Source organism: Mobula birostris, chromosome 4 (assembly GCF_030028105.1).
Source record: "Mobula birostris isolate sMobBir1 chromosome 4, sMobBir1.hap1, whole genome shotgun sequence".
Lineage (NCBI taxonomy): Eukaryota > Metazoa > Chordata > Chondrichthyes > Myliobatiformes > Myliobatidae > Mobula > Mobula birostris.
This window is the reverse complement of record NC_092373.1, coordinates 38,279,421-38,291,483: the sequence shown is the minus strand read 5'-3', so window position 1 is coordinate 38,291,483 and position 12,063 is coordinate 38,279,421. Positions and strand designations below refer to the sequence as shown.

The window sequence follows — 12,063 nt, the reverse complement described above, 5'->3', positions numbered from 1 at the left end:
GACAGTGTTCGTGGTGTCCTATTTCAATGTATCCCTCCTCCAATCCTTGATTTATTTTCTTCTCAACTGCTCCCCTCCTGTGTTAATGATTTAAACTTGCACTGTAGTCTCTGATTTTAGAGTATAATTATAGCATCAAATTTTGTGTATATGTGCTCCAATCCATTTATCTCTATCTGTAAACCCATACTGTCTGAAGATTTTTGTTCCTTGTACTAGTTATTTGAGCTGCATGAGTTCCCATTTTGTTTTCAGTTTGGCATGTGTTGCACAGATATGTTTGCATCCTAATTCCACCAGCGCTCATATTAGGAAGGGGAGAGACCTATGAAGTAGGAATTGCATAGAGTAAGCAAGTCATGATGCCTGTAAGCATTACAACAGTTATGTCACACCAGCACTGCCAATTCTTACTTCTCCAGTGTAACTAATCCATCAAAGATGATGGTGTGTGTGTGTCATGAACATTTTAGTGGCTATCCCCTTGATGTACAAGTAGACAAGAGTAAGGTCGGAATATAAAGAACAAAATACTTTGTTCGCAAGGATTTGTCAAGAAGCAATGTTCTACCATATATCTTTGTGAAGCAGTTCTTCTACATACTCTTCCGTGAAGAACAATGGGAGATATGTTGTTTAGTACAAATGCCCCCTTCCTACACAACAATTGCAGAAATCTGTGAATACTCCTCCAACACCATCTGTGGAAGTCGTAGTCATTACGAATTTGTGTGCGAAGTTCTTTCTGGGCTGGTGCTACAGGTATCTATAACATGTATTTCAAGTTTTCAAACATTATTGTACTTGGACAGGTACAGACACTTCATTCCTAGAAAGCTTGAATGTACTTGTCTCTTTACAAGAGAATATAGAGTGAGTTCATGTATTTTTACCAAGATTGGAAGCTTCCCTGTGCTGCACGGTGTCATTGTAAAGGTAGCATATCAACTTGGAGATGTAAAGGTACTCAATTTCCTGAAAGTTCACCTAATTATGATGCCATACATATAACATAATGTTAGTTAATTTCTGGCATTCAGGCAGCAAATGATGCATTCTTAGTGCAGTTGTTTATCATAACATCTCTATGGGAGCCTAATGATAATTCTGGTGGTTGGCCAACAAGAATTTTCCTTCAGCAACTACTTCCTTCATTTTCAGACAAAGCTGAAGTAAATTTTTTTGGTGATGTCTTATTTTCAATGACAGTAATTATGTTTAGTTACATCACTGTGAGAAATGTGAGACAGTTAATGCTTTCAAATAGTTATTCAGGTTCAAGCTTATTGTCATTCAACCATACAGATGTATACAGTCAAATGAAACATTGTTCCTTTGGGGCAAAGGTGCAAAACGCTGAACATATAGTCATGTACAGCACATAATTACAATCTAGTACAAACAGTCATAAAGTAATATTAATACAAGTTCCTATGTGGCATGGCCCAAAGATTGACAGGTTGACATAAAGTGCAAGGTGCATGTTTGTGTAAGATGGTATAATGTTACCCATATTATTATAATGAGAAGCAATCATATAAACACATGAAGCAGCAGCAATAAAAAATAAAAAGTGATTAGTGCTGGATGAGAGTGCCTGTTGAGTTGGGAGGTGGCGGGAGGAGGGCAGCAGGGCATTCAGACAGGGTGTACATGAGTGCTGGGTGGCACCAGAATGTAGAGAAGTCTAACAGCCTTAGAAAAAATATTATTACCCAGCCTTACTCTTCTGGTTCTTATGCTGCTGTGATATCTTCTTCCTGACAATTGGAGGTCAGAGAGATTGTGGGAAGGATGGGAGGGGTCTTTGATAACATTAGAGGCAACTTCTTATGTGTGACTTTGTTACAATGAGGGCAGAGCCTTACCACCAACTAACCGTGGAGTAATATGGGAGAATTAATCCCCTTTTTGGACATATTCAAATGCAGATTAAATTGACTTGAAATGGTGATGTCATCTCTGCTCAGTGTTCAAATATTCCTGTTTAGGATTACAACAGCTGAAATCCACAGTCACAGCCAGAATCAGAATCCTTTATTATCGCCAAGTACGTGGACACATACAGGGAGTTTGATGCCGGTTTCCCTGAGCTCTCGCTGTACAGAATCAGAAAGCAAACAAAACAATAGTGCAAATAATCGTGAACTATAGACAATGAGGTATACCTGTGTATGTACAGGTGGACTTGGTTTATAATAGACTAAAATTCAAGTGTTCATAAGACTGATGGCATACGGAAAGAAACGGTTCTTATACCTATTTGTCCTGGCATACAGTGATCTAAAGCGCCTACCAGAAGGAAGGAGTTGGAACAGATGATGTCCAGGGTTTGATGGGTCTACAATGATGCTGCTTGCTCGCTTCCTGACTCTAGATGCATATAAGTCCTGGATCGAGGACAGCTTCACACCAATAATCCTTTCCGCAGCCCTGACGGTTCTTTAGAGTCTGTTCTTGTCTTGTTTGGTAGCTGATCCAAACCAGACAGTGATGGACGAACAGAGAACAGACTAGATTATTCCTGAATGGAATTGAATCAGCAGCTCCTGAGGCAGGTTGTACTTCCTGAGTTGACGTAGGAAATACAACCTCTGCTGAGCCTTTTTGATAAGACTGTCCGCGTTGGGTGTCCACTTCAGGTCCTGGGAGATTGTGACACCCAGAAACCTGAGGGTCTTCACTGCAGACACAATACTGTTGAGTACAGTGAGTGGGGGGAGTATTGGGGGGCTCCTCCTGAAGTCCACTGTCATCTCCTGAGCGTATTTAGCTCCAGATTGTTCTGACCACACCAGAGGGCCAGCTGTTCCACCACCCGTCTGTATGCAGACTCATCACCGTCTCAGATGAGGCAAATGACAGTTGGGTCGTCTGCAAAATTCAGGAGTTTAACAGATGGATCCTGTGAGGTGCCGTCATTAGTTTAAAGGGAGAAGAGCAGTGGGGAGAGCACACATCCCTGGGGGGCACCGGTACTGATTGTCCGGGTGCTAGAAATGATGCTCCCCAGCCTCACTTGCTGCACCCTGTCAGTCAGGAAGCTTGTGATCCACTGACAGATGACGGGGGAGATAGTGAGCTGGGTAAGTTTGGAGTGGAGGATTTCTGGGACAATGGTGTTGAACGCCGAGCTGAAGTCAACAAACAGGACCCTCGCAGTAGTATGTAATGCAGCCCCATGTTGACTGCATCATCCACTGACCTATTTGCCCGATAAGCAAACTGCAGGGGGCCTGTGATGTCTTTCAGGTGAGCCAACACTAGTCTCTCAAAGGACTTCATGACCACAGATGTCATGGGTACTTCAGTAAGCAGTATTGTTTTTAAGAAGTTTAAAATGGACAAACCTTGGACAGCAGACTCGTGTCACAAGTATAGTTCCCCTTGAAAGAAAGCGGAACCCGTGCCGGGCCAATTGAAATGCAAAGGCTTTAGGATTCCACTCCTGATTATCCTGCTGGCAAATGTATAATCTCTAGAAAGTATGATTAAAGACCTCAGAGCGAGCTTGCTGTACCGGAGGAACATCAGGGACTGCTGTGTACTTGCTTCACAGAAACATGGCTCACACTGGCCATTTTGGATGCAGCGCTGTAGCTCGGTGGCTTCACCATTCTCCACAAAGACAGAAGAACTTAGTCCCTTAAAGACAGGGGAGGTGGAAGTGGTCTATGATCAACTCATCGTGGTGTTGAAACGTGGCAGCTGTGTCTCAATTCTGCTCACCCAATGTGGAACATCTAGCTGTCAAATGTCATCCATTTAATCTGTAAGGGAGTTTTCCACCATCACAAAACTGTGCTTCCCCTATCGTTGCTGGAGATTTCAACCAGGCCAGCGCGAAGAAGCCTCTGAACATCTACCACCAACATATCACCTTTGGAACCAGAGAAGTCAACACACTTGATCACTGTTGTACCACCATCAAGAACGCTTACTGTGCCATTCCACGCCCACACTTTGGAAAGTCCGATCATTTGACTATACTTCTACTACCAGTGTATAGGCAGAGTCTAAAGACTGCAAGCATCAGTAGTGAGGATCAGGAAAATATGGTCAAGGAGTGTTTTGAGTCAGTGGACTAAACAATATTCAGGGATTCATCTTCAGGTCTGAGTGAATATGCCAGAGTTGTTATCGACTTCACCAAAACCTGTGTGCATGAGTGTGTGCCTTCGAGAACATGCTGGACATACCAAATCAAAAGCTGATGAACCAAGAGATTCGTAGTCTGCTGAGGGCTAGGTCTGTGGCATTCAAGACTGGTGATCCAGAACAATACAAGAAGTCCAGGTATGACCTACAGAAGACTATTAAGAATGAGTAAACAATTTTGATTGAGGTTAGAGACTGAATCAGATGCAAGTCAGTTCTGGCAGGGTTTGCAGTCCATTGTTTTCTACAAAGTGAAACCCAACATCTTGAATGGCAGTGATGCTTCATTCCCAGATGAGCTCAACACTTTGAAAGAGAAAATAAAACTACACCTATGCAAATCCCTCAGCATTCGATGACCCAATGAGCTCTGTCTCGGAGACCGACGTCAGAACATCTTCAAGAGAGTGAAGCCTCGCAAGGCGTCAGGCCCTGATGGTGACCTGGTACAGCTCTGAAAACCTGTGTCAACTAATTGCCAGGGCATTCAAGGACATCTTCAATCTGTCACTGCTGCAGTTGGAGGTTCCCGTCTGCTTTGAAAGGGTGACAATCATACCAGTGTCCAAAAATTTGCAGGGTAAGCTGCCTCAACAACTACTGCCCAATGGAACTCACAACTGCTGTGATGAAGTGATTTGAGAGATTGGTTATGGCTCGAATCAACTCCAGCCTAAGTAAGAACGTGGACATGCTGCAGTTTGCCTATAGCCACAATAGCTCTACAGCAGATGCAATCTCACCAGCCTTAGATCACCTGGAAAATATTAATACTTACATCAAGTTGCTGTTTATTGACTACAACTGAGCATTCAACACACTCATACCCTCAGTTCTAAGCAACAAGCTCCAGAACCTGGGCCTCTGTACATCCTTGACTTCCTCACTGGGAGACCACAGTCTGTGCAGATTGGAAATAACATCATCTCCTCACAGACAATCAACACTGGCCTGCCTCAAGAATGTGTGCTTAGCCCTTTGCTCTACTGTCTCTAGACTCGTGACCACGTGGCTTGGCACAGCTGAAATGCAATCTTTAAACTTGCAACAACATAACTATTGTTGGCAAATTTCAGATGATGATGAGGAAGCGTACAGGAGCAAGATAGATCAGCTGGTTGAGTGGTGTCGAGCAACAACCATATACTTGACGTCAGTAAGTCCAAAGAATTGATTGTGGACTTCAGGAAGAACAAGTCAAGGGAACACACACCCATCCTTATCGAGGGATCAGAAGTGGAAAGTGTTTAGCAGTTTCAAGTTCCTGGGTGTTAGCATCTCTGAGGATCTATCCTGAGCCCAACATAATGATACCACATTCAAAGAAGGCATGGCAGCGGCTATATTTCATTATCAATTTGAAGAGAATTGGGATGTCACCAAAGACGCTTGTAAATTTCTACAGAAGTACCATGAAGAGCATTCTGGCCAGGCAGCATCTCGAGGAAGAGGTGCAGTTGACGTTTCAGGCCAAGACCCTTCGTCCTGACACGTCGACTGGACCTCTTCCTACAGATGCTGCCTGACCTGCTGCGTTCACCAGCAACTTTTATGTGTGTTGCTTGAATTTCCAGCATCTGCAGAATTCCTGTTGTTTATGAAGAGCATTCTAACTGGTTACATCACTGTCTGGTAGGATGTGGCCACTACACAGGATCGGTAAAAGCTGCAGAAAGTTGTAAGCTCAGCCAGCTCCATCAAGGGCACTAGCCTCCACAGCAACCAGGACACCTTTAAAAGTTGATGTCTCAAGAAGGCAGCATCCATCATTAAAGACCCCTATCACTCAGGGGACATGCCTTCTTTGCTACAATCAGGAAGGAGATAGAGGAGCCTGAAGGGACATGCTCATTTCAGGAACAGCTTCTCCTCTACCAACAGATTTCTGAATGGATAATGAACCCATGACACTTCTTCAGTATTTTTCCCTATCTTTTTCCACTACTTATTTAATTTACTTTTTTTATATATACTTATTGTAATTTGTTTTTAATTACTCTGAATTGCAATGTACTGCTACTGCATAACAACAAATTATCACGGCATATTCTTGTGGTATTAAACCTGATTCTGATTCTAATTACCAACACTTTCCACTCATTAACAGATATAACATAAGACTTTAGTTGTCTATTTGAATAATACTCTGCTTACAAGCTATGTTATCTCAGCTTTAGTAGGTTTAAACTTTGGAAATGGTGCAGTATCTGACTATTGGAGCCACCAATAAAGTGTGAGGCTATGGGTGATGGTGAAGGGAAATTGAGAAGGACTGTATTTTCCAAAATGTAGTCAAAGCTAACACCTTTTTAAAATCACACAATACCAAATTATCTTATTTATCATTTACCACCATTTTCTCCAACAAAGAAAGGAGAACAGGGGCTGAAGTGGCTAGAAAGAGCAGAGGGGTCAGAATCTGAAATAATTTGGACCAAGGGAAAAGGAAGTAGGAGAGATTGGTATATTCAGATTGTTTTAACCAATATTGCATCAAGGTAACTGATATAGAATTGCTTATTCAAAAGACCATACCTCATTTTCATTTATAAATTCTTATCCATATTTATGATAGACATAGCCCCTATAAACATGTTTCACACATTTTTAACCTTAACGCTTTGAAACAAGTAAGTAGAAATGCTGCAGTGTTTCATTGGGAGGAAAGTTTAATTACAACATGACAAAGTTATGTAGGTAATTTATTCTATGAATGGATGAGAATTGCTGAAGGAAAGGATGATTGGAGATGTGTACTGCCATACTATAGTTTCAAATGAAGTATAATATGGAAAGTAAACCTGAATACATTGCATTAAAATATTAGTCCTGAAATATGTACTACCCTCAATTACATTTAATTTGACAATTACATTTTTCTCAGCACTGCAGGATATCAACTAATTTCATATAGAAAATTAAGTTCAAACACTTATTTTGACATTCTCCCTTTTTGTGTCCAAAGCTTTAATTACCAGATTACACTTATGGACAGGAAGGGAATGGAGGGTTATGGGCTGAGTGCAGGTCGGTGGGATTAGGTGAGAGTAAGAGTTTGGCACGGACTAGAAGGGCCGAGATGGCCTGTTTCCATGCTGTAATTGTTATATGGTTATTATATATTTATATTAGGCACGATGGATTGTCAACATTCCTCTCTACTCCTGTGGTTGCTTCATGTATAAGAGAGCAATTTCTGTTTCAAGGACAATCTGATTTCAGTAATGTTTATGCACCATACAAAATGCCTTGTTTTCTTATGAAGAGAAATTTTGGGTTTATTTAATGTGTGGAAAACATTGTAAACATGGTATTTGCAAGTTGAGGCAGGTAGACCATGACATGTGAATGTGTGTAGTCAATATTTGGGCTGCAGACTTATTCAAGAATTATACTTTGAATTGAAAGTGTTTTCAATGGAATGTAATTGAGAATTTTAAATTGAAGAGATCAAAAAAGGAAGAATATAACTTCATTATGATAGTGTCAGATATTTACAATTATTGCAACTACTATAAGCTAATAATCACAAAATGCAGAATGAGTTTCATAACTATCAGAACATTCTTGATCTGGAGTACTTAAGAATAATATGCAGTTTTTGTAGTCCACAGAAAACATTTAAATGCAGTGAACTTGACATGTTTTTTCAATTGTTGAAAATCTCTGCAGGATTTTTATCCGAGAATTAAAGCGTTTGGACAACATCACTCATTCTCCTTTCCTGTCACATGTCACATCCAGTATACAGGGATTAACCACAATTCATGCTTATAACAAGACAGCAGAATACAGACACAGGTAAGTAATGTCAAAAATAGTGTATTGTAAAGGAGAAATAATGCACCGTGTAGGGTACAGAAAGTAGCTAGCTTACTTAGTAATATCTGACTCACTCAAGTATAGCTCTGTCAAATTTTGTTTTAAAACAGAACAATTGGTCAGCTCATTCATTGCAAATAATAACTTCTAGTAGCTATAGTCATACTTTATTGATCCCGGGGGAAATTGGATCAATTTCTACTTCCTGTTTTTCAGTTTTTTTTTTAAAAAGTACATTTGAATCATGATCATCATGAGAGCAGTTAGTTTCCTGCTGATTTGAAAATGATATACCAGCTATAATTATAAATGCTAAATGTTTAAAAATCTGATTCATATGTATATTAGTGATTGAATGGCATACCTATTGCTGTTTGGGTAAACTGAATTAGTGTGTGTGTGTGTGTTTTTTTTTCAGGTACCAGGAGCTGTTAGATGCTAATCAGGCTCCATTCTTCCTATTCACTTGTGCAATGCGTTGGCTTGCCGTGAGACTGGACGTAGTCAGTATTGTTCTTATTGGGACAACTGCAGTAATGATAGTTTTAATGCATGGTCATATTCCTCCAGCTTATGCAGGACTTGCAATTTCTTATGCTGTCCAGGTTTGTAATAGTCAACGAAATTGTCTTAATAGTTACCATTCATTGGTACATGAATTGAATTCTTTAATGGTTTGAATTTTGATTTTGTTTGTTTTATATCAGAGTAATCAATAGTACAGCAAAAGAACGTTCATTAACCATCTTAGTTTATTTAAAGGTACAAGTAGAATTTTGTCCTTTTTTTCAATTACCATGTTTTTCTTGCAGCTTACTGGTTTATTTCAGTTTACTGTCCGACTTGCTTCTGAGACTGAGGCTAGATTCACTTCTGTGGAAAGAATTCATCACTACATAAAGGTATGAATAAATTTGCTACTCTAACAATTTCAATTTTTTACAACTTTATGCTAAGGCTTTATACAGCTGTGCTTAGGCCGCATCTGGGGCCTCTGAGGCCTGCCGTTGGTCGGGATTGACCATGGATATTGTGCGCCAGCTGCCTACATGATATGCAAGCAAGCCAGGTCAGTACGATATGGAGAGCAAGCTGTTGCCCATGCAGCAGGCTCCCCCTCTCCATGCAGCTGATAAATCCAAGGGAACGGCAGAGACAAATGCAGTTTGGCAGTGGCTACGTCCCGGGAGTTGCCAATCAGCATTGAACTCAGTGTAGGGCTGCCTTAGGGTCTTCAGCTCTGGGTTTACTCCTAAAGCTTTTCGCATGAGTGGGTATAGACACAAGGCAGCGGAGGTTTGAGGTCAGTCTTCCTTCGAGATGACCTGCCAACTGCAGCTGATGAACACCATCTGCCCAAAGCAACTGGCTTTATGGCACCAGTAACTCACCTTTGCCCCTTCTCCTCTAGCTAGGAACAGTTCCATCTGGCTTAGCAGCTAAACTACCCTTGAAGATTTACAAGGATGTTGCCTGGATTGGTGAGCATGCCTTATGCGAATGGGTTGAATGGACTCCTTCGAGCGACGGAGGATGAGAGGTGACCTGATAGAGGTGTATAAGATAATGAGAGGCATTGATCGTGTCGATAGTCAGAGGCTTTTTCCCAGGGCTGAAATGGCTAGCATGAGAGGGTATAGTTTTAAGGTGCTTGGAAGTAGGTACAGAGGGGATGTCAGGGGTAAGCTTTTTTTATGCAGAGTGGTGAATGCGTGGAATGGGCTGCCGGCGGCGGCAGAAACGTTAGGGTCTTTTAAGAGACTTCTGGATGGCTACATGGAGCTTAGAAAAATAGAGGGATATGGGTAAAGCTTAGGTGGTTCTAAGGTAGGGACATGTTTGGCACAGCTTTGTGGGCTGAAGGGCCTGTATTGTGCTGTAGGTTTTCTATGTTTCTATGAAGGGCAGGAGTTGTACATGGTTGTCAGAGGTTATTTGAGGTGCACGCTATTGAGATCATTTAATAGATAGAAGGAGCTTATTCTCACTACCTCTCCCTGGCTATGACAATCTTAAAGGAATCCGCACCTGGAATATTGCATATAGTTCTGGTCGCCCCATTATAGGAAGGATGTCAAGGGTTTGGTGAGGGTACAGAAGAGGTTTACCAGGATGTTGCCTGGATTATGGGGCATGTGCTATAATGAGAGGTTGGACAAACTTGGATTGTTTTATCTGCAGCGGTGGAGGCTGAGGGGAGATCTGATAGAAACTTGTATGGTTGTGAGAGGCAGAGATAGAGTAGATAGACAATATCTTTTTCTTAGGGTTGGAATGTCTAATACTAGCAGCATGCACTTAAGGTGAGAGAAGGGGTAATTTCAAAGGAGATGTGAGGGGCAAGTTTTTTTTTAGTGTTGGATGCCTGGAATGCACTGCCTGGGGTGGTGATAGAGGCAGAAACATTAGAGACTTGTCAAAGCTGTTTAGATAGGTACACGAGGAAAAGGTAAGGATGTGGACATTGTGTGTAGGCAGAAGAGATTAGTTAGCCTTTAATTGGCTCAGCACAAAATTGTGGACAAAGTGGCCAGGTCCTGTGCTGTACTGTTCTATGTTCTATACCACTTTTGGGGTTGGACATACTGGAAACATTTTTGGACAAATAAGGTATACAGCTTGTAAATGTGTGTAAATGCATACTTACTCATTTTCAGTTGTAAGCCATAAAAGGTTGATATTTAAATAATTGTCAACTTTATGAGACCTTTTCAAAATGTTGAATTCATTCATTAACAGCAGATTGCTCCATCAAGGGTTGAAACTCACCAGAGATCAAGCTAAAGAAGGAAAATCCTTCGTAGGGATTGGATAATGTAACAGACCGGATGAGATGTAGATTGTAGCATAGTTGAAAATTTTCTGTCAGACCTTATGGATGAATCCTTTTCCCTTTTCCAAATAAGCTCTAAATGAAGACCTATGATGGCTTTAAAAAATGTACCGTATTTTTATTTTTATTTAGCTTTATTTCTAGCTTGCGTCAAGCAAAAGGAAGAGAAAACAAGGATGCTTGCTTCTTACTTTCACAACTGGAAACGTCTTCAGATTTGCAATTGGTAGATTTCAATTGGTGCAGCACAATTGTTTGTGTGTATATGAATGTGTATGTGTGTGTCTCTTGAAAGTGCAAGTTTCCAAGGCTCTAGGCTTTGGAAAGCCTTAAGAAAGATGACTTTATTTTTAGATCGGGGGGGATGTTGTTTTCCTGAAATTGAGTGATATATGCATATCACATTATGGATATAATTATGGCAATAGAAATCTTAAATTTTCTTTGGGATTGTTCCATATAAATTATGCACATGGTGGTGAATTAGCAAATCTGCATTTTAAAAATTGAAAATGTGATATTTTTAAACATATTTCTTCATTCGAGTTACCGGCTGCCGAACCTAATTCTTCTTTCATGTTTTCTATATGTTACAATAGTAGATGAATATGAATGGTGACTATGAGATGTATGAATGTGTAACGTGTTTGATAGTTTTGTTTATATTATAATTTATAATTTATTTTCTCTTTTGAAGCAATTGTAACAATCTGTCACTAATATTGCAGTCCACTTTATAACTGTCCACTCCATGTTACAGTTGGGATGAAGTACAAAACACCTGAGATTCCTCTCCCAATAAACTTAAAATTAACTTGATGCCCTTCTACAAAGCTATGCTCACCCTATATGTTAGAAAACTTCTAACCATGTTAACTTTCTATTAGATTCTGGAATTGGAAGCTTCAGCTCATGTTAAGGATAAAACTCCTCCTGCTGACTGGCCTCAGCATGGACAAATAACATTTGCAAATGTTGAGATGAGATATCGTGAGAATCTACCTCTGGTATTAAAGAAAGTGTCCTTCACTATTAAACCTCAAGAAAAAATTGGTATTGTGGGGAGAACTGGATCAGGTAAGAAATGTGTTGCTAATTGATGTAAGATCAAGTGTAGGTTTTCACTGAACCAGCAACACACATAAAAGTTGCTGGTGAATGCAGCAGGCCAGGCAGCATTTCTAGGAAGAGGTACAGTCGACGTTTCGGGCCGAGACCCTTCGTCAGGACTAACTGAAGGAAGAATCAGG

General features: G+C 40.6%; 1 protein-coding gene across 5 annotated transcripts in view; it reads left to right on the top strand.

Annotated features, from left to right (window-relative positions):
* The window catches only part of abcc5 (ATP-binding cassette, sub-family C (CFTR/MRP), member 5), a 125,026-nt gene that overhangs the window by 94,791 nt on the left and 18,172 nt on the right, over positions 1-12,063 (top strand). For all 5 annotated transcript variants that reach the window (XM_072255198.1, XM_072255196.1, XM_072255200.1 and 2 more), the window contains 4 exons: positions 7,831-7,959; positions 8,399-8,585; positions 8,793-8,882; positions 11,701-11,890. In XM_072255198.1, coding sequence (XP_072111299.1) covers positions 7,831-7,959; positions 8,399-8,585; positions 8,793-8,882; positions 11,701-11,890 — 596 coding nt within the window. The remainder of the gene's footprint in view (positions 1-7,830; positions 7,960-8,398; positions 8,586-8,792; positions 8,883-11,700; positions 11,891-12,063) is intronic.